The sequence below is a fragment of the Nelumbo nucifera genome, chromosome 6, assembly GCF_055504915.1.
Source record: "Nelumbo nucifera cultivar China Antique chromosome 6, China Antique-T2T, whole genome shotgun sequence".
Lineage (NCBI taxonomy): Eukaryota > Viridiplantae > Streptophyta > Magnoliopsida > Proteales > Nelumbonaceae > Nelumbo > Nelumbo nucifera.
In genome coordinates this window covers 20,295,438-20,320,461 of record NC_142654.1, presented here as the reverse complement: position 1 = coordinate 20,320,461, position 25,024 = coordinate 20,295,438, and the positions used below count along the sequence as shown (strand labels likewise).

General features: G+C 39.6%; 1 protein-coding gene across 4 annotated transcripts in view; it reads right to left on the bottom strand.

Moving 5' to 3' along the window:
- LOC104608427 (actin-related protein 2/3 complex subunit 1B-like) overlaps positions 1-25,024 on the bottom strand; it is a 56,684-nt gene that overhangs the window by 4,638 nt on the left and 27,022 nt on the right. For all 4 annotated transcript variants that reach the window (XM_088890894.1, XM_088890896.1, XM_019199601.2 and 1 more), the window contains one exon: positions 24,838-24,898. In XM_088890894.1, coding sequence (XP_088747020.1) covers positions 24,838-24,898 — 61 coding nt within the window. The remainder of the gene's footprint in view (positions 1-24,837; positions 24,899-25,024) is intronic.

Genomic DNA, 25,024 nt, shown 5'->3' with positions numbered 1-25,024 from the left:
ACTTCTGGGTATTGCAGCTTGGTGGCTGGTAATATTGTTTCTTGGAGAAGCAAGAAACAATTGGTTGTTGCTCGATCTTCAGCAAAAGCAGAATACAGAGCCATGACTGGGTATTGCAGCTTGGTGGCTGGTAATATTGTTTCTTGGAGAAGCAAGAAACAATTGGTTGTTGCTCGATCTTCAGCAGAAGCAGAATACAGAGCCATGACACATGGAGTTTCTGAACTATTGTGGCTAAAATCGTTGATCGAGGAACTGGGGGTTGAGCATGACAAGCCAATGATGTTATACTGTGATAATCAGGCCGCCATCAACATTGCTCACAACCCAGTGCAACATGATAGAACTAAGCATATTGAAGTCGATAGACACTTTATTCGAGAAAGAGTCTCTTCGGGTGAAGTATGTCTTCCTTTCATCACCTCTGAAGGACAGTTAGCAGATTTTCTCACCAAGGGCATTCCCAAGGAAAAACTTCAGCATGATACTGGCAAACTTGGCATGATTGACATCTATGCTCAGCTTGAGGGGAAGTGTAGAGAGGATGGGCCGAATGACCCATAGGCTGTTTATTCTTTCTTACCTTTTATATTCCTTTCTGTAATGGGCGTTATTCTGGGCCCATCATTTCTATGTTATGTTCTTTTAATTTCTTGCCCAACTAAGGGCCTCCTTGTAATTATTCAAGTTTAACTTAATAAAATAGTGTTAAGGTGTAGGAGAAGAGAGTAAGGTTCGAAACTCTCATTCTCTGAACCCTTATTGCCGCCATGTGGTTAAAGTTGCTAGATGCCTCCTTTTTGCATCTCATGTTCCTATTAAATTTTGGGTGGATGCCATCCTTACTGCTATATATTTGATTAACCGTATGCCCTCCTGGGTTTTGGGTTTCAAAATCCCATTTAGCATTCTCTTTCCAGATGAGGATCTCTCTTTTCTTCCTCCCGAGTCTTTGGATGCACTTCCTATGTGCATGTTCATAATCATCAGAGACATAAATTTGAGCTTAAAGCACATAAGTGTGTCTTCTTGGGATATGCCTCCACACAGAAGGGATATTGTTATTTTGATTCGGTTCATGGCACCCGCTTTGTTTCGAGGGCACATTTGTTGAGTCTATTCCTTTCTTTGGTATTTCTCCTGAGGGGGAGCATTCTGAGGAACCATTTGCTATATCTCCATCTGTTCCTCTTCCAGTTCCTTATGAGTCTTCTATTGAGTCCTTTGCTCTTGTTGTCTCTCCTTCCACTGTGTCTACCTCACATGTTCTTACCCTCCTCCTCCTCCAACTCAACCTCCTATTTTTCCCTCACACCCTATTGTCTAAAGGCGGTACCAAAGACAAAGATTCAGGCATGGGCAAGTTGTTTCCACTCTTTCAATAGTCTCTTGTCCCTCCCATCACTACTAGGTAACAGGTCAGCCTTCCTAACCCATTTGCTACCTTCTTAAACCTTTACCTTCCTATTTCCCTTTACAAAGGCAAGCGGAAGTGTACAACCCATTGTCTCTCTAAACACCTATCTTATAGCCTTATATCCCCTACCTATTATTCTGTTATTGCCTATGTTTCTACCCATGTAATTCCCATATCTATACCAGAAGCCTTGTCCAAACCTAAATGGAGGGATGCTTTGATGATAGAGCTAGATGCTTTGCATAAGAACCATACCTAGGATATTGTGGATTTGCTTGAAGGGAAGGAACCAATGGGTTGTAAATGGGTATTCATTATCAAGTATCATTTTGATGGCACCATTGAGAGGTTTAAGGCTCAATTGGTTGTTAATGACTATACTCAGATGTATGGAATTGATTACCTTGAGACTTTTGCTCCTGTGGCTAAAATGACTTCAGTTTAAGTTTTATTGTTTCTAGCTGCTATTTTTGATTGGCCCCTTCACAAATTTGATGTTAAAAATGCCTTTTTAAATGGAGACCTACATGAGGAGGTCTATATGTCTTTTACCTCTAGGGGTGTATGGAAAGGATATGCAAGGGAAGGTGAGTAAATTGAAGAAGTCCATTTATGGTCTCAAATAGTCTCATCGGGCCTGGTTTGAGAGATTCAGAGCTGCCTTTGTTTCTTTTGGTTACACACAAACACAATTTGACCATATTTTGTTTGTGAAGAGAAGTAACTCTTTAGTGACTTTTCTGATTGTTTATGTTGATGAAATTATGGCTATGGGTAATGACACCTAAGAAGTGATTAAGGTCAAAAGATTTCTTAAAACTGAATTTGAGATCAAAGATTTGGGGGATCTCAGATATTTCTTGGGAATTGAAGTTGCTAGGTCTAAGGATGGTATCTTCAATTCTCAACGCAAGTATGTTCTTGATCTCCTTGCAGAGATTGGTAAACTTGGTGCTAAATTGACTTCCACTCTTATGGACCAAACCATAAGATTTCTGCTATAGATGGTGAATTGTTGTTTGATAGGGGAGTGTTCCAGAGACTGCTCGGGAAGTTGTTATATCTCTGCATGACTCGACCAGATATTTCATATGGAGTGAGTGTTATTAGTCAGTTTATGCATTCCCCTAGAGATACACATTTAGTAGCCGCAGAAAGAGTTTTGCACTATTTGAAAGGCTCTCCAGGGAAAGGTATTCTATTTGCCAAGCATGGACATATGAAATTGGAGGCATATACTGATGCTAACTAGGCCAGATGTATTCATGACGGGATATCCACCTCAAGATACTATGCTTTGGTGGTAGGGAGTATTGTCTCATTGAGGAGTAAGAAACAATCTGTAGTAGCTAGATCCTCAGCTGAAGTAGAGTACAAGTTGGCACATGGAGTGTCAGAGTTATTGTGGCTGAGATCACTTTTGGGAGAGTTGGGTATTGACTATGATTCTCTACTATGACAACTAGGAAACTATCAACATTGCACATAATCTTGTTCAACATAACAAAACTAAGCACATAGAGGTTGATAGACATTTTATATGGGAGAAAGTTGCTTCAGGGGAAGTTTACTTGCCATTTATTGCTTCAGAAGAGCAGTTGGATGATGTTTTGACCAAAGGTGTTCAACTTGAGGGGGAGTGTAGAGAGCTGGGCTGAATGGGCCCTGGTATTTATTTTATGTTTAAGTAGTGTTTTTTGTGTTTTATGTGTTAATGGGCATGTTAACCTCTTTTTTATTTTCTTTAAGGTCTTTCTTAGCTGGCTGCCCACTTAAAGGGTAGACTTGTAATTAGCCAAATTAATTAAGATTAACAAAAGATTAGAGAGGGGAGAGAGGAAACCATCAAACTCTCTTCTCCTTCCTCTTCTTCTTCTCCATCTTCTTCTTCTATTATGCTATAATCCTTTTTCTCTCTCATTCTTTTCTATGTTTTCTTAGATTTTATTTCAGATTTGAAGGACAGATGCATCTTCAATCATGCCCAACTTGGTTATACATTATTGTAACTTTGCCTTTTGCACTCCTTGAGGGAGTGTAGGAGGAAGCTCAACTGAAGAAGTACATCTATGCCTTTGGTACCACCTCTAAATGATTGGAGAAGTAAAGACTAGAGGGCTAGTTGGAGGAGGTACAGGAATAGTAAGGGAAGAAGAAAGATTTGGCAGGAGCATGAACTGTAAGAGACACATCACATGATTTAGCAAGGGGAGGAATGGGAAGGGGAAAACCAAACATCTCAAGTGGAGGCTCCTCCTTAGAAGAATGGCTATAAAAAATAACTTATGTTAGTTCAATTGGTTTAGTGTTTATGTTAGTCTTATTTATGTTTTAAGTTCTTAGTTATTGGGCCTAAACTTGTTTTATTCTTTTTTTATGTCTAGGTGTCCCATCACTAATCAGGGGCATTCTATTCCATTCTTGTAACATTACTTTGTAAACATCTATATAAGGTTATAGGGCCGGCTGAAGTGTGTATGCTGCCATTCTCAAATCTTATTTTCTTCTTCTTCTTCTTCTTTGTTACGAGATTATAGGTTGTAATTATAGGCTGTAATTATGGAGTATTAGCCCAATTAGGAATAGCTTGATTATAGGAATTATTCTTGGAGGAGGTAGTTTATTTTCTTCCTATTTTAGTATCTACAAGGCTGCATATATATGTACTATTTTCTCAGTTGAAAGAGACATCAATTTCGTCCAATTCTTATTCTATCACATGGTATCAGAGCTGGAGACACCAATTCCAGTCTGAAATTAATTTCTGGTTTTCTTCCCATTGCTGCCCAAGTGAGCAGCAGCTGCGATCTCTAGGTCATCCATTTTGAGTGACATCTGCATCTCACAGCCCCTACCAGTGGAAGCGGAATCCCCAGATCGGCCTACCCACCAAGTCGCATCGCCGGAAACCCAGCGAGTGAGCCACACGCGCCGCCACCAGTTTCTGCCCCTCCGTCACGCGCCGGAGCGTGAAGGCGCGTGTGATGGACCCACCTTCACCGGTCTCTTTTCCGACGATCGCCTCAGCCTCGGTGTTACTCCTGTGGTGTTTGTTTGCCCATCAGTAAAGTCTTTCTTCTCTGTTCTTTTTTATACAATTGATATTTCGGTGCTGCCAGTTGTGATTTCTTGCTGTTTGGGTGTTGCATCTGCTGCCGATTCTGTTTAAGTGTGTTTTATTGGCTTTGCTGGTTGTCAAAAGTCTATTTTCTTGTGTTTATGATGGCAGTTGAACAGAAGAACTAGGCTATGCCTAGTGTTATCCCCATTCTGTCTAAAATCACTAAACAAAAACTAAACGAAACTAATTATTTAGACTGGAGTAAGATTGTTCGTTTGTATTTACGAAATATCTTTAAGGACAACCATCTAACTAAGGACCCTCCTACTGATGAAAGTCGTACTGAATGACTAAGGGTTGACGCTCAATTGTTTTTGCAAATCCGTAATTCTATTGAGAATGAGTACGTCGGTCATGTCTCTCACCGTGAGTTTGTAAACGAACTAATGGAATATTTGGCTTTTCTGTTCTCTAGTAAAGAAAATATTTCCCGTATTTTTGATGTTTGCAAGGCATTCTATCGGGTTGAACAACAGGATCAGTCTCTTCAGACCTATTTCATGAATTTCAAACGCACTTATGAGGAATTGAATGCCTTGTTACCTTTCAGTACTGATATCAAAGTTCAGCAGACTCAATGTGAACATATGGCTATCATGAGTTTTCTGGCTGGCCTTAATCCTCAATTTGACGGTGCTAAGTCACAGATTCTGTCTAATCCTGAGATTACCTCTTTAAAGGAGGTCTTTACTAGGGTCCTTCGTACAGATACTAGTTCCCATACCTCACCTGTACGACAACCTAGTGCACTGGTTAGTCAGAATAGTGGATCAACTGGCCGGTCTCGTTCTCAGAATAGTAGCAGAGGTGGTAGTAATAGTGGTCGGAATGCTAGAACTCAGGACACAGGGGGAGTAGTTTGCTACTATTGTCATGAACCAGGTCACACTAAAAGGACTTGCCAGAAATTGCTAAAGAAAAACTAGAAGTCTTTTGGGTCTCAGTTATTTCATGTTGTAACTACGAGTGATGCTCCTCATCCATCGTCCGATCAGACCATTACAATTTCTGAAGATGAGTATGCAAAATTTACCCAGTATCAAGAGGCATTAAAGAATTCCTCTCAGTCCATCACTGCCCTTGCTGAGTCAGGTAAAACCAATACATGTCTTCTTTCTTCTTCCTCTCAGTGGGTCATTGATTCTGGTGCAACAGATCATAAGACAGGTAACCCTAGTCTCTTTTCCACTTTCCAATCACACACTTTTCCTTCTTCAGTCACCTTAGTAGATGGTTCTATTTCTTCTGTCCTTGGTTCTGGCACTATCAATCCCACACCAATACTTTCTTTGTCATCCGTATTGAGTTTACCAAAATTTTCTTTTAATTTGGTATCTGTTAGCAAACTCACTCGTACTCTTAACTGTTGTATCTCATTCTTTCCTAATCATTGTCTGTTTCAGGATCTTATGACGAAGAGGATTATTGGTAAAGGACGAGAATCAGGAGGTCTGTACATTTTGGATACCCAGGAACCCCGGACCATTGCCTGTTCCAGTACTTTATCCCCTTTTGAAGCTCATTGTCGGTTGGGGCATCCATCTTTACCTTTGTTAAAGAAGTTATGTCCTCAATTTCATGATGTATCTTCTTTAGATTGTGAGTCTTGCCAGTTTGCAAAACATCATTGTCTATCGTCTGTTTCTCGAATTAATAAAAGGGCTAATCATGCTTTTGAGTTAGTACATTCAGATGTTTGGGGGCCTTGTCCCATTATGTCTAAGACTGAATTTCGATATTTTGTTACCTTTGTGGATGATTTTTCTCGTATGACTTGGCTTTATTTAATGAAATCTCGTTCTGAGTTGCTTTAACATTTTAAAACCTTTGGTGCTGAAATAAAAACCCAGTTTGATGTGTCTGTGCAAACATTGCGAAGTGATAATGCCAAAGAATATTTCTCTGATTCCTTTCAGACCTACATGGCTCAGAATGGAATACTCTATCAATCATCTTGTGTTGATACTCTATCTCAAAATGGAGTGGATGAGAGGAAAAATAGACATCTTCTTGAAACTGCTAGGGCTCTTTTATTTCAAACACATGTTCTTAAACAGTTTTGGGCTGATGCTGTTTCTACAGCGTGTTTTTTGATTAATCGCATGCCCTCCACTATTCTAAATGATCAGATTCCTTATAAGATTTTGTTTCCTAATACATCTGTGTTTCCTGTTGAACCTCGTATCTTTGGATGTTCTTGTTTTGTTCGTGATGTTCGTCCACAGGTTTCCAAATTGGACCCCAAGTCATTAAAATGTGTCTTCCTGGGATACTCTCGTCTCCAAAAAGGGTATAGGTGTTTTTCTCCTCTCTTGAACAGGTATCTTGTGTCAGCTGATGTTATATTCCATGAACATCTTCCTTTCTTTACCTCTCCATCTACACCTGTGTGTCTACAAGAGGATGATGATCTACTAGTGTATCATGTCACCGGTCCAGACTTAGTGTTGTTTCAATACCACCACCACCACCTTCTCAACCAAAACCACCTATTACTCAAGTCTATTCTCGACGACCTAATCCTCCTGTGACAAGTCCGGCACCGGTTTCTTCTTCATCATCGGATCCAATGCCTAGTGACATTGATCTACCTATTGCTCTTCGGAAAGGTAAACGTTAGTGTATTTATCCAATTTCCTCTTATGTTACCTATGATCGTTTGTCCTCTACTTCTTGTTCGTTTGTTGCTTCTCTTGATTCTGTAGGGATTCCCAAATCTGTTCACTAGGCCTTATCCCATCCTGGGTGGCGTGATGCCATGTTTGAGGAAATGAATGCGTTGACTGAGAATGGTACTTGGTATCTGGTCGATTTACCTGCTGGTAAGAAAGCGGTTGGATGCAAGTGGGTATTTGCAGTCAAATTTAATTATGATGGATCAGTGGCTTGCCTAAAGGCTCGCCTGGTGGCCAAAGGCTATAAACAGACATATGGAGTGGACTATTCTGATACTTTCTCCCCTGTGGCGAAATTGACTTCAGTTCGATTATTTATTTCTCTAGCAGCTACATATGATTGGCCACTTTACCAGCTTGATATTAAAAATGCTTTCCTACATGGAGATTGTAGAGGAGATGGGCCGAATGGCCCATAGACTATCATTTCATGTTATGTTATGCTTCTCTTTGTTATGGGCCTTATTCTGGGCCCATACTCTGTAATGTTCTGTTTTTTGTATTTTTCTGCCCACTCAAGGGCCTCTCTGTAATTTATCAAAGATTAACACCTTAATAAAATGTTTAGAGTGTTAGAGTGAGGTAATGTTCAAACCTCTCATTCTCTAACACTCATTGCAGTAGCTCTCTCTCTTCTCTTCCTCTCTTGTTTGCTGTTTTGCTGTTTTGCATCTAATCTCAAACAGTTCCATACATCAAGTGAACTGTTTTTCAACTTGGTATCAGAGCGGGTCGTTGCTTGGCGTGTCCCTCATGTGGTTCTAGTTCAGCCAACTGCATGAGGAGGTTCTAGGGCTGAATGTTTACAGTCATTCGCCTGGTTCTTGGAGGTCATTGGAGGGTACCCAAGTTTCTATACACTTGGAGAAGGGTTCGGTGACCAGGAGGAATCAGAGAGCAAGTTTTTCAGCCTGATTTGAAATCAGAGAAAAGGGATTTCGAAGCTAGCTCAGAGAGCAAAGTGTTCGGCCTGGTTTGAAGTTCAAACCAGGGATACTGTAAGTTGTTTTCTCAGTTCTTTGCTGAGTTATTTTTGTTATTTGGGAGGACTGTTAAAGCATTCAAAGCACACCTCCATTCGGCCCACTGTTGCTGGACTGATTTCTGGGTTATTCTGGAAGTGTGGTTCGGCTGTTATTGGGCTTCCAAACTACTGAAAAACTGATCTAAATTAAGTGGTACAAGCCTCTACTTTAGTTCAACTGCTTCTTGGACCTAGACAAAGTGTTATTGAAGTGATTTCTGCTTGTTAACAGTGAAGTGTTGACTGTTGCATACATATTATTTGTAAAAAGTCCTCTTAGGTACTGTGGACTGTTTTCTTTGTTCTCCTTGGAAAATTACTGTTGGGAACCAAGAATACATATTGTTTGGAGGCTTGCTGATTGTTCCTTGAAGGCTGAATCAGGGTTTCTTCTCTTTGAAAGTGCAGCCACCGAACTTGGTTCTCACGGCTGTCAGTTCTGAACTGAGTTTGTGTGCTGCTGTGTTTGCTATTGTTTCAACTCAATCTGAGTTCTTTGAAATCAGATCACTTTTAAAGGCTTGCCAAAACCCTAATTGAAGCTGTTACATAATGGACTTCTCAGAAATTGAGAACAAGAGCACTGCTGAATATGGACATAATTCGGGAACTACAACTGATTCCTTGTTGGTTGTAACTACAGTTAAATTGGATGGAACCAATTATTTGGCCTGGTCACAATCTGTAAAAATTCATATTTGTAGTAGAGGAAAGTGGGGGTTTATCTCTAGGAGCAAGAAAGCTCCCCTAGAAGAGGATCCCTCTTATGAGAAATGGGTGCAGGAGAATTACACAGTGATTGGGTGGATTGTGAACTCAATGCAGCCACAGATTAGCCAACATTACCTGTGGATGAACTCGGCTAAAGAAATCTGGTATAGTATTGCAGAAACTTACTCCCAGAAGTTGAATGTTGCCAGAGTCTACAAACTGAGAAGTGATGTGAAGAATCTAAGGCAGGGGGAGAAGTCACTTGCAGCATACTTCTCAACCCTGAAATCTCTATGGCAAGAGATTGATTTGATAGAGGCTGTGACATGGGACACCCCCAAGGATGTTGAAACATACAGGAAATTGGTTGAAAGGAATAGGTTCTTTGAGTTCTTGACAGGGCTGAACTCCAAATATGACATTACAAAGCAAAACATCTTGTCCAAGGAAGATGTTTCATTGTCACAAGCATATACTTTGGTCAGCAGTGAAGAAAGTAGGAGGCAAGTGCAGGTTCAAGGAGTCAGTATCAATGATCATTTTGCAAATATGGGAATTAAACCCAAAGGGGTTACAGGAGCTCACAGTGGCACAGGAAGGAAGGAGGTGGTGTGTGAATATTGTAAGAAGCCGAAACACACAAAGGACAAGTGCTGGAAATTGCATCCCAATCTTGTACCTATCAGATTCCAGAAGAAGAATGATAGTAGAAAGACAGGAAGTGCACATGCAGCCACAAGCACAGATACAGAGGTTGAGTCTACCAGTGCACAGTTGGCAGCCATGAAAGCTGAATATGAGAAGTTTGGAAAGATGATCAGCCAGCTTGAAGGTGTAACTTCATCATCCAACCCTTCTGGAAGTCCAACCACCACTGCATTTGCTCACTCAGGTATAAGGGCTTCTACTAACCATGCATCCACCTCAGGTAATCACAAAACCCCTTGGATCATAGACTCAGGTGCTTCTGATCACATAACCAACCTTTCCACTTTGTTTGTTTCGTATGATTTACTTCCTGGTCGTGACAAAATCACCTTAGCTGATGGTTCTCTTGCCCCTATTTCTGGCAAGGGAACTGTCAAGGCTACAGACTCCTTACTCTTATCTTCCACTCTTCATGTACCTAAATTAAATACCAACTTATTATCTGTAAGTAGCCTGACCAAGTCATTGAATTGTTATGTAACCTTTTTCCCTTCTCACTGTGTGTTTCAGGACCTGAAGTCTCAGAAGGTGATTGGGAGTGGCCATGAAGCGAATGGAATATACTTGCTCGACACCCCTGGCCAATGCTTTGATCATCCCAAGAATGTTGCTTTTGGTTCTACTTTTCCAGAGTCTGTCAGTCAAATTATGTTGAGTCATTGTCGGTTGGGTCATTTACCTTTTTCTGCTTTAAGTCATTTGTTTCCAAAACTGTTTAAGGGAGTCAGTGTGTCCAGTCTCAATTGTGAGTCCTGTCAGTTGTCAAAGCATTGTAGAAAAAATTACCCTATGAGCAATAAAAGATCCTCTTTTCCTTTTCATATTGTGCACTCTGATGTGTGGGGGCCTTACCACTTATCCTCTATGGGGGGTTACTGATATTTTTATCCTGTTTATTGATGACTTTTCTAGATTCACTTGGATATACTTAATGAAATCCCGGGATGAAGTCCCAAGACTTGTGAGGCAATTTCATGAACTTGTTTTAACTCAATTTGATACCAGAATTAAGGTTTTCAGATCTGACAATGCAAAAGAGTATTTTGAGAAGAGTTTATCCTTGTATCTCTCTGACATGAAGGTTATTCATCAAAGCTCCTGTGTTAGAACCCCTAAACAAAATGGAGTTGCTGAGAGAAAAAATAGACATATTGTTGAAGTTACAAGGAGCCTTTTGTTTGCCTCACATGTTCCCACAAGATTTTGGGGTGATGTTGTACTTACTGCTACCTATCTCATAAACCGTATGCCATCCAGGGTTTTAGGGTTTAAATCCCCCTTCTGTCTTCTACATCCAGACAGGGATCTCTTCCCAATTCCTCTTCGTGTGTTTGGCTGTACCTGCTATGTTCACATTCCAAGTGTGCAGAGACATAAGTTTGAACCGAAAGCCCACAAATGCATCTTCCTTGGTTACTCCCCCACACAAAAGGGTTATTGTTGTTTTGATCCAAAGACTGGCACCCAACATGTCTCTATGGATGTTACCTTTGATGAACTTTCTCCTTTTTATGGTTCCTCTCAGGAAGGACATTGTCCACAGGGGGAGAGTCTGTCACAAGTTTTTGCTCTTCCTCTTCCTGTCCTAGTTGAGTCTCTTGACAAACCTGTATCATCGCCAAATGAATCAAAGGAGGATCAATCACTTCATACCTCTTGTCCTAGTGCACCTATTTCTTTACCTCCTCGTCCTACCCATAATCCCAAAGTGTATCAAAGGCAGAGATCCAGGAATGAGCAAGTAGTTTCCCTTACAACAGATGAGGCTCATACATTCCCAATCACAGATGAGATAACAGGTACTGCTTCAGCTCCTTTGGAATCATCATTCCCAGACCTTGATGTCCCCATTGCTGTTAGGAAAGGGAAGCGGAAGTGTGCTGCACATTGCATTTCCAAACACCTTTCTTATGACCTGCTTTCTCTTTCAGCTCCTTTGGAATCATCATTCCCAGACCTTGATGTCCCCATTGCTGTTAGGAAAGGGAAGCGGAAGTGTACTGCACATTGCATTTCCAAACACCTTTCTTATGACCTGCTTTCTCCTTCATACTTTGCCTATCTCTCTTCTGTTGCTTCTAACCCCATTCTTAGGTCTGTCTCAGAAGCCCTTGGGATTCCAGAATGGAGAGATGCCATGGAGACTGAAATGAATGCTCTACATGCAAATGGTACTTGGGAGGTGGTGGATTTGCCTGAAGGGAAGGATCCAGTTGGGTGCAAGTGGGATTTTACCATTAAATACAGAGCTGATGGAACTATTGAGAGGTACAAGGCTAGACTTATTGCAAAAGGCTACACACAGACATATGGGATTGACTACCTGGAGACTTTTGCCCCTTTTGCCCAGATGACATCTGTAAGGGTTCTTTTATCTTTGGCAGTTCACTTTGATTGGCCTCTCTATCAGTTAGATGTAAAGAATGCATTTCTGAATGGTGACTTACATGAGGAGGTCTTCATGTGTCTTCCTCCAAGGATGTATGGGAAAGATATGCAAGGAAAGGTATGTAAATTGAAGAAATCACTTTATGGTCTCAAACAATCTCCTAGAGCTTGGTTTGAGAGATTTAGAGCTGCACTTGTTAAATTCGGCTATGTTCAGACACAGTCAGATCATACTCTGTTTGTGAAGAAAAGTGGATCTCTAGCAGTGTATCTCATTGTGTATGTTGATGACATTATAGTGACTGGTGATGATGCCTCAGGCATTCTGGCCCTTAAGTCTTTCCTCCGTACATAATTTGAGATTAAGGATCTGGGGGAGTTGAGGTACTTCCTTGGCATAGAAGTTGTCAGATCCAAGGATGGGATTCTTATTTCCCAAAGGAAATATGTCATTGATTTGTTGTCTGAAATTGGAAAACTGGGTGCAAGACCAGCTGCAACTCCCATTGATATGAGTCACAAACTTTCAGCTTCGGATGAAACTTTGTTGGAAGACAAAGGGGTCTTTCAGAGACTTCTTGGAAAGCTTCTGTACCTGTGCATGACTAGGCCAGATATTGCGTATGCTGTCAGTTGCATTAGCTAGTTCATGCATGCTCCTAGAGATACTCATATGGCAGCAACAAAACGGATTTTGTGCTATCTGAAAGGCTCTCCAGGAAAAGGAATTCTATTTACCAAGCATGATCATTTGAAACTTGAAGCCTATACTGATGCTGATTGGGCTGGAAATATTGATGATAAAGATCTACTTCAGGGTATTGTAGTCTGGTGGCTGGTAATGTTGTCTCTTGGAGGAGTAAGAAACAATCTGTTGTGGCCCGATCCTCCGCAGAAGCAAAGTATAGAGCCATGGCACATGGAGTCTCGGAATTGTTGTGGCTAAGGTCCTTAATGGAAGAACTTGGGATTGATCATGACAAACCCATGATGTACTGTGATAATCAGGCTGCCATCAACATTGCTCACAACCCGGTACAACATGATCGAACCAAACATATTGAAGTTGATCGACACTTTATTCGAGAAAGAGTCTCCTCCGGTGAAGTGTGTCTTCCATTCATTATTTCTGAAGGACAATTGGCAGATTTTCTCACCAAGGGCATTTCCAAGGCAAGGCTTCATCATGACACTGGCAAGCTGGGCATGATTAACATCTATGCTCAGCTTGAGGGGGAGTGTAGAGGAGATGGGCCGAATGGCCCATAGACTATCATTTCATGTTATGTTATGCTTCTCTTTGTTATGGGCCTTATTCTGGGCCCATACTCTGTAATGTTCTGTTTTTTGTATTTTTCTGCCCACTCAAGGGCCTCTCTGTAATTTATCAAAGATTAACACCTTAATAAAATGTTTAGAGTGTTAGAGTGAGGTAATGTTCGAACCTCTCATTCTCTAACATTCATTGCAGCAGCTCTCTCTCTTCTCTTCCTCTCTTGTTTGCTGTTTTGCTGTTTTGCATCTAATCTCAAACAGTTCCATACATCAAGTGAACTATTTTTCAACTGAGATCTTCAGGAGGAGGTTTATATGGAGCAACCACCTAGGTTTGTTGCTTAAGGGGAGTCTAGGAAAGTTTGTCGTCTTTGAAAATCGTTGTATGGACTAAAACAGAGTCCTCGAGCTTGGTTTGGAAAATTCAATCAGGCAGTAGAGAGGTTTGGGATGAGGAAGAGCAGATATGACCATACTGTTTTCTATAAGCAGTCCACATTTGGCATCATTCTACTTGTTGTATATGTAGATGATATTGTTATCACTAGGAGTGACACACAGGGAATCTCATCCTTGAAATCCTTCTTGCAGAGCCAGTTCAATACTAAAGATTTGGGGCACCTAAAGTACTTCTTGGGGATTGAGGTGGCAAGGAGTAAAAGAGGCATTTTTCTATCTCAAAGGAAGTATGCTTTGGACCTGTTAACAAAAACTGGGAAACTGGGAGTCAAACCATGCAGTACTCCAATGCTTCCTAATCAACAATTCACAAAGGATGGAGATGCTTTTGATGATCTTGAACGATATAGAAGATTAGTTGGAAAGTTGAACTATCTCACAGTGACTCGTCCTGACATTGCTTACTCAGTTAGTATTGTAAGTCAATTTATGTCCTCTCCTACAGTACATCATTTGGCAGCCTTAGAACAAATCTTGTGTTACTTGAAAGGAGCTCCTGGACGGGGGATACTGTATCGGAATCATGGTCATAGTAATATTGAGTGTTTTTCTGATGCAGACTGGGTGAGTTCCAAGATTGATCGAAGGTCCACTACTGGCTATTGTGTTTTTGTTGGTGGTAATCTGGTTTCGTGGAAGAGTAAGAAGCAAAATGTGGTGTCGCGATCTAGTGCAGAATCTGAGTATAGAGCAATGGCACAAGCTTCGTGTGAAGTTATGTGGGTTTTTCAACTCTTAACTGATGTCGGTCTTAAAGTCTTAGTTCCAGCGAAGCTATGGTGCAATAATCAAGCTGCGATTCATATTGCTTCGAATCCAGTTTTTCATGAACGAACTAAACATATTGAGATAGACTGTCATTTCGTCCGTGAGAAAATTCAACAAAACTTGATCTCTACAGCTTATGTGAAGACTGGAGAGCAGTTAGGAGATATCTTTACAAAAGCTCTTAATGGAGCTCGGGTTTCTTATATTTGTAACAAGCTGGGCATGATTGACATCTATGCTCCATCTTGAGGGGGAGTGTTACGAGATTATAGGTTGTAATTATAGGCTGTAATTATGAAGTATTAGCCCAATTAGGAATAGCTTGATTATAGGAATTATTCTTGGAGGAGGTAGTTGATTTTCTTCCTATTTTAGTATCTACAAGGCTGTATATATATGTACTATTTTCTCAGTTGAAAGAGACATCAATTTCTTCCAATTCTTGTTCTATCACATTCTTCTTCTTCAGCTGCTGTTCTCCAACAAACATGGTATCAGAGCACTAATCGGTCTGACTGGTTACAACCGCCTCTTTTCTCCACTTCTCTATTCCTTCTTTTTTTTTCTCTCTCCTATCTCGGCCATTGTGAAGAAACCCTAGGGCTGACCGTAGAACACAGCAAGGTCTGTATCTAGAGTTTCCCTTGGTTGTAGGGCCCAAGGGGAGTTTGTTCTAGAAGCTGATGCCCTACTAGAAACCCTGCAGCAGGTAGTAGCCATTCGGCTGCTAAGAAAGATCTGTGTGGAACAGATCTAGGTGGAAGGACTGAGTTAGACAATCCTAGTACAAATCGTAAGGGTGGTCACAGCCTACGACAGCAGAAGTCAAAGCCCAGTCCAGAAGTGTTCAGCATAGTACATGGGTGGATTGTTCTTGGTTTCAGACCTGTTATGAGGGGTTTCCAGACTTGTAACAACTTTGGTAAGTCTAAAATCGTGTTCTTTGTACTGAGTTTTCAATTGTGATCACTGTAAGAGGAAGGAGATGTCTTCAATATCGGGAGAAGTGTCTTCTAGGGATAATAGAACTGGTGGGAGGTTTTCTAATCTGGAAAACCCAAATTTGCACAGCTTGCAGATCACCAGTGTATTGTTGGATGAATATAACTTCAGGGAATGGTATGTTTCAGCGATGCTCTTCATTACTTCCCGGGAACTTACGGGTTATTTAGATGGACAGAAGCAGGAACCTGAAGTGGGTAGTGTGGAGTATGCAATATGGCGTAAGGAAAATGCTACTGTTATGTCCTGGCTACTTGCTTCGATGACTCCAAGAGTGGTCAAGACTGTTCAACACTTTCCCACTGCTGCTAAGATTTGGGAGAAAGTGTCTAAAACTTATGGACAGAGAAAAAACAATGCAAGAATCTATAGGCTAAACCAAGACATTTCTGCATTGAGACAAGGAGATATGGGAAAGAATTTGATCATCATCTTATTCTTGGTTGGGAGAATGTAAGAGACAAGGAGAGGCATGATAAACAAATTGAAGAAGGTAGAGCCTTTAAGTTCTTGGTTGGCTTAGACCCAATGTATGAGAGCATAAGGTCTCAAATTTTGGGAATGGATGAAATGCCAGATTTACACCATGTCTACTATCTAGTAAGGAATGAAGAGGTTAGGAGGAAAGAGATGCAAGTTGACACTCAAATACAGCCTGTTGAACATTCATCATTGATTTCTTCAAACCAAAAAGGGAGCAAGCACTCGGACAAGAGGCATCTTAAGTGCACTCATTGTAGAGGTGAAAGGCATGTAAAAGAGACTTGTTGGGTTCTTTATCCTCATCTGAAACCAGCTGCGTTAAGGAAAGACAAGAAGCCTTAGAGGAATCAAATAGCAAGTGGGAACCTTGTTACTAGTCACAGTGGTGAGAGCCCAAAGAACACATCTAGAGTTACACCTCCTCCCATGGGACAGACTGCTAATTCCCACACATCCGGATCCTTGGATTTCACTGCTAATGAGGTAGAGGTCCTTAGCCGGGCCTTAACCCATCTAAGGACTAATTCCTTTACTTCCACCTCTCTTGTTGGATCAGGTATTGTCTCTGCTTATAGTGCAACTAGTTCTATAGAGTCTACTTCTTGGATTATTGATTCCGGTGCAACTGACCACATGACACACATGTCCTCTTTATTTTCTTCTTATCATTTGATGTTTGGCCAAGATAAGATGAGAGTTGCTGATGGTTCTCTCTAGGGGGGGGGGGGGTTGACCTAAGCAAGGACCTCTCTCTTAAATTTGTCCTACATGTTCCCAATCTTACTTCCAATCTCTTATCTATTCGAAGCTTACCAAGAATTTAAACTGTAGCATAACTTTCTTTCCTACTCATTGTATCTTTCAGGACAGACTGACAAAGAGAACGATTGGGAGCAGTCATGAGTGTGGAGGTCTCTACTATTTTGATGCAAACATCAGTTTGGCCTTACAATCATCTGTTGCCAGTAGTCAGAATAGTGAGGAGTCAATAGCTAGGTTACACTTGTGGCATGCTAGGCTAGGTCATTTACCTTTTTCGTCATTGCAAGGGTTGTTTCCTGAATTATTCAAGCGTATTTCAAGTCAAAGTTTAGTTTGTGAAGTGTGTCAGTTGTCAAAACAATGTAGAACTCTGTATCCAATTTCTAGTAATGAAATTCAAGCTCCTTTTGATTTGGTCCATTCTGATGTTTGGGGCCCTTCACCTCTTGTTTTTGTAGATGGCTTTCGTTACTTTATCGGTTTTATTGATCACTATTCATGATGCACATGGATCTACTTGTTAAAAGGACGTGATGAAGTGCCACGGATAAACATGGCATTTTGTAAAATGATTGAAACTCAATTTGACAAGAAGATTAAGCAATTCCGTTTAGACAATGCTGCTGAATATTTTGAAAGATCCTTGAACCTGTTCATGGAGGATGCAGGCATGCTACACTAGTCATCTTGTGCTAGTACCCCTCAACAGAATGGGGTTGTTGAGCGCAAAAGTAGACACTTATTGGAGACCGCTCGAGCATTACTATTTCAGCACAAGGTTCCCAAGCACTATTGGTCTCAAGCAGTTTTTACTGCATCATATTTGATAAATCGGATGCCATCCAAAGTGTTGGGTATGAAAACTCCTTTCTCTGTCCTTTGCCCTAATCTTCCAGACTTTCCTCTTCCACCTAGAGTCTTTGGTTGTGTATGCTTTATTCATGTAAAGGATCCAAAGAAGATCAAGTTGGATCCTAGGGCTACGAAAGGAATATTTCTAGGGTACTCTCCTACACAGAAGGGTTACAAGTGTTATGATCCTGTTACCAAGAAGAAATATGTCACAAAAGATGTGGTATTTTTTTGTCTCAATCCTATTTTCATTCTTCCCAGAATCCTCTTCAGGGGGAGACTAGTGGGATGGAAGAGGATTCTTCTTCTCCCTCTTTTTTTGTGCCTCTTTCAGCCTCGGGCCTTCCATCTTCTCCTCCTGATCCTCCTAGTTGTAGCATCCCAGGTGAATCTAGTGAGGCTCCCATTGGACCTGTTACCACTCTTGATGCTGCAGATGTAACTGAGGACACTAGTAGGCAACAAAAAGATATAAGAATCACCTACAACAGAAGGAAAAAAGACCCTCCAACTCATGGCAGCAACCAACCGGACTCGGATCAATCTGTCTCAACAACTCCAAGTAATCTTATCACTCATACTTCTAATTTGGATCTCCCTATTGCTCTTCGTAAGTCTACCTATTCTTGTACTATCCGACATTCCATTGCTGAATATGTTTCTTACTCACGTTTATCTCCTCGTTATTATTCCTTTGTGTCTGCTCTCTCTTCCGTACATGTCCTTACTAGGTACTCAGAGGCAGTGTCTGATCCAAGATGGAGAGAGAGGCTATGAATGAAGAAATGAAAGCCTTAATGAAAGCCAGGACTTGGGAATTAGTGGATCTACCAGAAGGGAAGAGCACTGTGGGATGCAAGTGGGTGTTCACTGTGAAGCATAGGGAGGACGGGTCCATTGAAAGATACAAGGCCAGACTAGTGGCAAAGGGGTTTCTCAAAAGGAAGGGATTGACTACAAAGAGACTTTTGCTCCAGTTGCAAAGCTCAACACAATCCGGGTTCTATTGTCATTAGCTGCAAACTTCTCATGGGAGCTACATCAGCTGGATGTGAAGAACGCTTTCCTAAATGGCGATCTACATGAAGAGGTATTCATGGATCCTCCACCAGGTTATGGTTTTGATAGGAAAGTGTGTAGACTGAGGAAAGCATTATATGGTCTTAAGCAGTCTCCTCGAGCTTGGTTTGAGAAGCTCTATGGGGCCATGAAGAGAGTGGGATACACTCAAAGTGGTGCAAATCATGCTTTGTTCATAAGGAAACAGGATAGCAGACTTACGACACTCATCGTCTATGTGGATGATATGGTGATTACAGGGAATGATCTAGAAGAGATAAAAAGATTGAAGGAGTTCTTGGCATCTGAGTTTGAGATCAAAGATTTGGGCCATCTGAGATACTTGGAATTGAAGTTGCTAGGTCACAAGAGGGCATCTATATATGTCAACGGAAGTACGCCCTTGATCTTCTAGATAAGACAGGTATGATGGGGAGTAGACCAGCAGTTACTCCAATAGAACATAATCATGGTCTACAGGAATCAGTAGGAGAGGACTACCTTGATAAAGAGAGATACCAAAAACTGGTAGGGAAATTGATATATCTGTCTCTCACTCGACCAGATATTGCTTATGCTGTACATGTTGTCAAACAGTTCATGCACTCTCCAAAGATTCCTCATATGAGAGCAGCGGAAAAGATTCTTAGGTATTTGAAGACTTGCCCAGGAAAAGGAATTCTGTTCAAAAAGCACAATAAAATTGAAATTGAAGCATATACTGATGCAGATTGGGCTGGTTCTATTGGAGATAGGAAGTCTACTTCTGGGTATTGCACGTTCGTTGGAGGGAATTTGGTTACATGGCGAAGTAAAAAGCAAAGTGTGGTTGCTAGATCAAGTGCAGAGGCTGAATATCGAGCTATGGCTCATGGTGTTGCTGAACTATTGTGGCTTAGGACCCTTCTTGGTGAGCTCGGGATAAAGGTCGAGTGTCCTCTCAGGCTGTACTGTGACAACAAGGCTGCCATCAACATTGCAAATAACCCAGTGCAACATGATAGGACGAAGCATATTGAGATTGACCGACACTTCGTTAAGGAAAGGATAGTCTCAGGGGAACTCTGCATTCCTTATACTCCTTCCAAGATGTAGATTGCAGATGTGCTAACAAAAGGACTAGTTTCAACGAAATTCTTAGACTTACTTGGCAAGCTAAACATGACTGACATCCATGCTTATCTTGAGGGGGAGTGTTGGTTCAATTGGTTTAGTGTTTATGTTAGTCTTGTTTATGTTTTAAGTTCTTAGTTATTGGGCCTAAACTTGTTTTATTCTTTTTTTATGTCTAGGTGTCCCATCACTAATCAGAGGCATTCTAGTCCATTCTTGTAACATTACTTTGTAAACATCTATATAAGGTTATAGGGCCGGCTGAAGTGTGTATGCCGCCATTCTCAAATTTTCTTCTTTTCTTCTTCTTTTTCTTCTTCTTCTTCTTCTTCTTCTTCTTCTTTGGCTGCTGTTCTCCAGCAAACAACTTATTCAGCAAATATGACATCTATAGAAACAAACTAGGTACTATTAATAGGATCATAACAACAATAACCCTTTGTGTGGAGGCATAACTAAGGAATATACATTTCTAGGCCTTAAGTTCAAACTTGTGTCTCTAAGATCTAGGGATATGGACATAACAAGTACATCCAACGATATGTAGAGGAAGAGAGAAAAAATCAGTTTTAGGAAAGAGCTGAGATATGTGCCTTAATGGAAGGGTTAAGGAAGACAAAGGAGCTGAGTATTCATAGACTAATTGTGGAAGGAGACTTAAAGCTGGTTACAGAAAGACAATGGTCTATGGAAATATGCAAATGAGAGAAGGGAGGCTAAATAGCTAACTAGAGGGTTGGAGGTTCAGTTTCAATGGGTGAAGAGGACTGCAAATGCTTTTGTAGAAACGTTGGCAAAACAAGGGGTTGGAAGGGAACAAATGTTTTGGGCTGTATTATAATTTTCTTTTCTTTTCTCTTTTTTGGGAGAGTTAAGCCTCCTTATCTCTTCCCGGATTGTTGTATTGTAATTGTCCATTAATAAATTGATCTTGTTATTGATCCAAAAAAAAAAAGAGAGAGAGAACATTAAAAGGAGATTTAAGTCCTAAGGCCTTGGATGGCATGTGGTAGATAAGATAAGTTAGCAGTGTAATTGAGTCGAGTCAAGTTGAGTATTAGGCTACTTGAGCTCGAGATTGACTCAAAAACACAAAGCTCAAAACTTGACTCAAGCTTGATTGAGTTTCATGTTTTTGGCTTAAACTCAACTTGAGTCAATACTCACGAACTACTCAAGCTTGGCTCAACTCAAGTTGATTATAAACAAATAGTATTAAAAATTATAAATAAATTAATATTAAGCATGTTGAAAATACTAAAAATAATAATATATTAAAAATGATAGTTAATTTCATATTATAAAAACTATAATAAAAATATATTATGAAAATAAATTATAAATTTATTTATATTATAAATAAGTTAATGTCAAAAAATTAATGTTTATTTATATTATAAGTACAAATATATTAAAAATTAGTATTTTATTATGATCTCAATAAGCTAGTCGACCTAGTTTGTTGAACTCAACTCAACAAACTAATCAACTCGAGTCGAGCTTGACTCAGACTCGATTACTTTAAGCCGAGTTTGAATACTTAGTGAGTTGAGCCCAAGTAGCTTGCAAAAAGGTCGGCTATCTTACACCGATAAAATAGGTGGTTGTAATAATCACATCCCCTCAAAACTTTATAGGAACATGAGAAGCAAAAAGTTGCTTCTAGAAACTTCAATAATGTGGCAGCCATTCCACTTGCCTACTCCATTCTATTGTGGAGTATACGTACATGAACTTTGATGGATAACTCCAAAATGCTCAAAATACTCCTTAGCATTGTCAGACTAGAATATTTTGATATGGGTATCAAATTGAGTAAGAGAAAACTCATGGATTTTTTTGTACAAGTTTTGGCACTTCATCATAGGAATGCATCATGTATATCCAAGTGCAACATGAGAAATATTCAATAAATAAAATAAAGTATTTATGGCCAACCATTGATGGTAAATGATAAGGTACCCACCCATTAGAGTGCATACTATTAAATAGGAAAGTAGATCTTTTATTACTCAAAGGATATGAATTTCTACAATGCTTGAAGAATTTAAATGACCCAGAATGAAGACTAGATAAACTTGTTCCTTTAAAAAATTTTGGAAACAAATGGCTCAATTAAGAAAGAGATAAATGACCCAGATGGAAATGGAATAATATGACACTAATGACTAACTCTAACAAAGTAGACCCAAAAGCAAATTTGGCTTTGCTTAGGCTCATCTAATAGGTATATCCCATTCACCTCATGGACACTCCCAATCACCTTTTGAGACTTCATTTCCTAAAAAACAAAAAGAGGGAAAAAGTATACAATAATTTAGGGATATTGTCAAATATCTAACAAAAAGAAGATTGGTTTTAAGTTTGGGTGCATGAAGGACAAAGGATAGGTATTTCCCTTGCTTGATATAGAATAGAAAGATCCATCTACAAGGGATATCTTATTTTGGCCAGAAAAGAGTTAGGTTTTAAACAAGTGGGAAATATTGGTCATATAATCCAAAGCACTAGAATCTACTAACCAAGGGATCTTATGATTACGTAAAATATTTGCATGATTCGTAGAGGCATAGATACGTGGGTGAGAAAATGCAAATGAGGATGCACTTCCTAAAGAGGTAGATGCTAAAATTGTAATCTTTAGATGACTGATGAGTTTCCCTTAGTTCTTAAATTCTGCCCTTATGGCTGAAGCTGCTCTATAGTTGAATTCTCATTACTGGGCTCTTTTTCACCTTCTACGGTGGTAGCTATAGTTGCATTTCCACCTGTCCCAATCCTAGTATTCTTATTATTATTGTTCTTGAACCTTGATGGTACGAGGTGGGGATATAGTTTCCAACAAGTGTCCTTTATATGTTTGGGCTTCTTATTTTATTCACAAATAATATCTGTCTTTCTCATTAGTAGCTTTAGGCTTCATCCTAGCATGTGTGAAATAATCAATAGGTTCTTCCTAGACCTGCACCCGCCTTCTACTTTCTTCACTACTCACCATTGCATATGTTTGAGATAAAGTCACCTCATCCTTTTCCAACAAATTTTGCCTAGTGATGTCATACTTAGAGTTGAATATAGTTAAGAACTCAAATACCCTACTTTTCTTCACCAATTTCTTGTAAATCTTAGCATGCTCTCCCACACACTAGTTTCCATCAATTCAATCTCCTTCCAAAGTGATCTCAGCATTGAGAATTAAACAACTACAGGTTTCTCACCCTATCTTAAATTATTCACATATCGTTCTTTAATTTATAAGCTCTGACTAAATTTAACTTATGAGAATATGTCTCTACTGCATTATCCCATATCTTGTTTGATATATCCATCCACAAATAGTGTTGATTAATGTAAGGTTGGATAGAGTTCACTAACCAGCCTTTAACATTATAGTTTTCCTACATCCATTTTTCATAAGTAGGATGTCACCCTTTGGCTTCTTACGATCTGTAAGGTATCCCCACTTTGCTACAAATATGGATCTTTACTGACTAATACCAAGCGAAATAGTTGGTCCCATCTTGCTTTACTATAGTTACTGTGCCCAATAAAGAGTCTATAGATCTTCCCAAACCAAGTTTGGATTCTATGCCTTGCTTAACTTCTACTCTTGTTTGTTCTATTAATCCAAAAACTTCGTTAGACAGTATTCTGAAAATGAATGAAAACCAATTCGACCTTAACCATTGATCTCCAAGTGAGAAACCACACAAGAGAAGCACTAGTTCTAGGGTTTCACACAACCTTACAACTTGGGAGAATAAGTAAAACACCACCCACTCCTTACAAGAGTTCCAGAAACTTGTCCAAGTTGAATTGTTCTCAAATGGGCTTCAAGAGGATCCTCCAAAGCTTGAGCACCACTCTACCCTTGATTTAAAAACTTCTCTAATCTGCTAGGGTTCTTGGGATGAATCTCCAAGCACCAACTTTGGGGTTCATAATTCAAAACTGATAAAAAAATCTCCAAAAACCTCCACCAATCAGTCTACATCAATCAACTACCAATCAACAACTTAGATCTCCATACACACTACCAATCAATGGGTGTATGGGATTAAAAGAGAGAAGAAAACTTGCGGTACTTTGATACCAAAAAGAAGAACAAAACATCAATACAAATTTATTTAATTATTTAATCAAGAAAAATAGTGTAGAAAAGGAAGATGGAAGAAGGAAGTCAGAAAGCCCTTAATATGGCAACAATTTAATAAACATAAAAGAATGAGACTAACAGGCCCATTACAAGATGATTAATTAGCTAAAATAAAAGAAGTAATCAAGTACCAGTAGTAGTCAGACTATTATCTTTAAATTTACATCATGTGGTTAGATTGTATTAGAATGCAAAGCAGTTTGAGGAATCAGAATCAATGTTTAGAAAAACGGGTCATGCATCGACCCCGAAAAGAGAGGTTAATGGGTTAGAGGTTCAACTGGGGTTGAACTGTGATGATGTAATATTGTATATAATATATAATATGCAAAATTAAATGATATATACATAATAATGTTAATTATATATTTATATATTAAAAATATATAATTATAATCTGCTATAAGATATATAATTTTATTTTAGTTTCGATTTCTTTATATTGAAAATTAAGATTTGAGGCCAAAAAAAGATTTGTTTTTTTTTTTGCAAAACTAGTGGGGCAAGGGACCTTTGGAACACATAGATCTTGGATATTTACCCAACATTAAAAAAAATACCCAATTGAACAAAGTAATGGCCTTTGGAAGTTTGCATTTTGTGTTTAAAAAAATTTGAAAAAACAACTGGTTTTCTAAAACTGGGATTGATTCACTAGTTTTTTGGTTGGACAATCCGAATCTGATTTTGGCTAGTTTCTTGTGACTTCAGTTTTAGGGGTTTGACCAAACTGGCCAGGGGCCTGGTCACTATTCAACCAGTTTGATCAGGTTCAAGAAACTAACCATTTTTCCAGCTCATCACGAAATAGTTAATATCTACAAAAAGTTGAAAACAATTGCACAACACAATCCATTTACATACCTTTGGACCATGTCTGTATTTTGATGCTACTTTTCGATCATCAAGAAATCTTAAAAAGCTCCTACAACAACAAAATACACAAGATCACTTTCATAATATTCTGTCAAGGAAGTAATAGAACATTACTACAAAATTATGACCAGATTGATGTAGATGGCCCAGCCAGAAGGTAAGGTTTGGTCCTTTG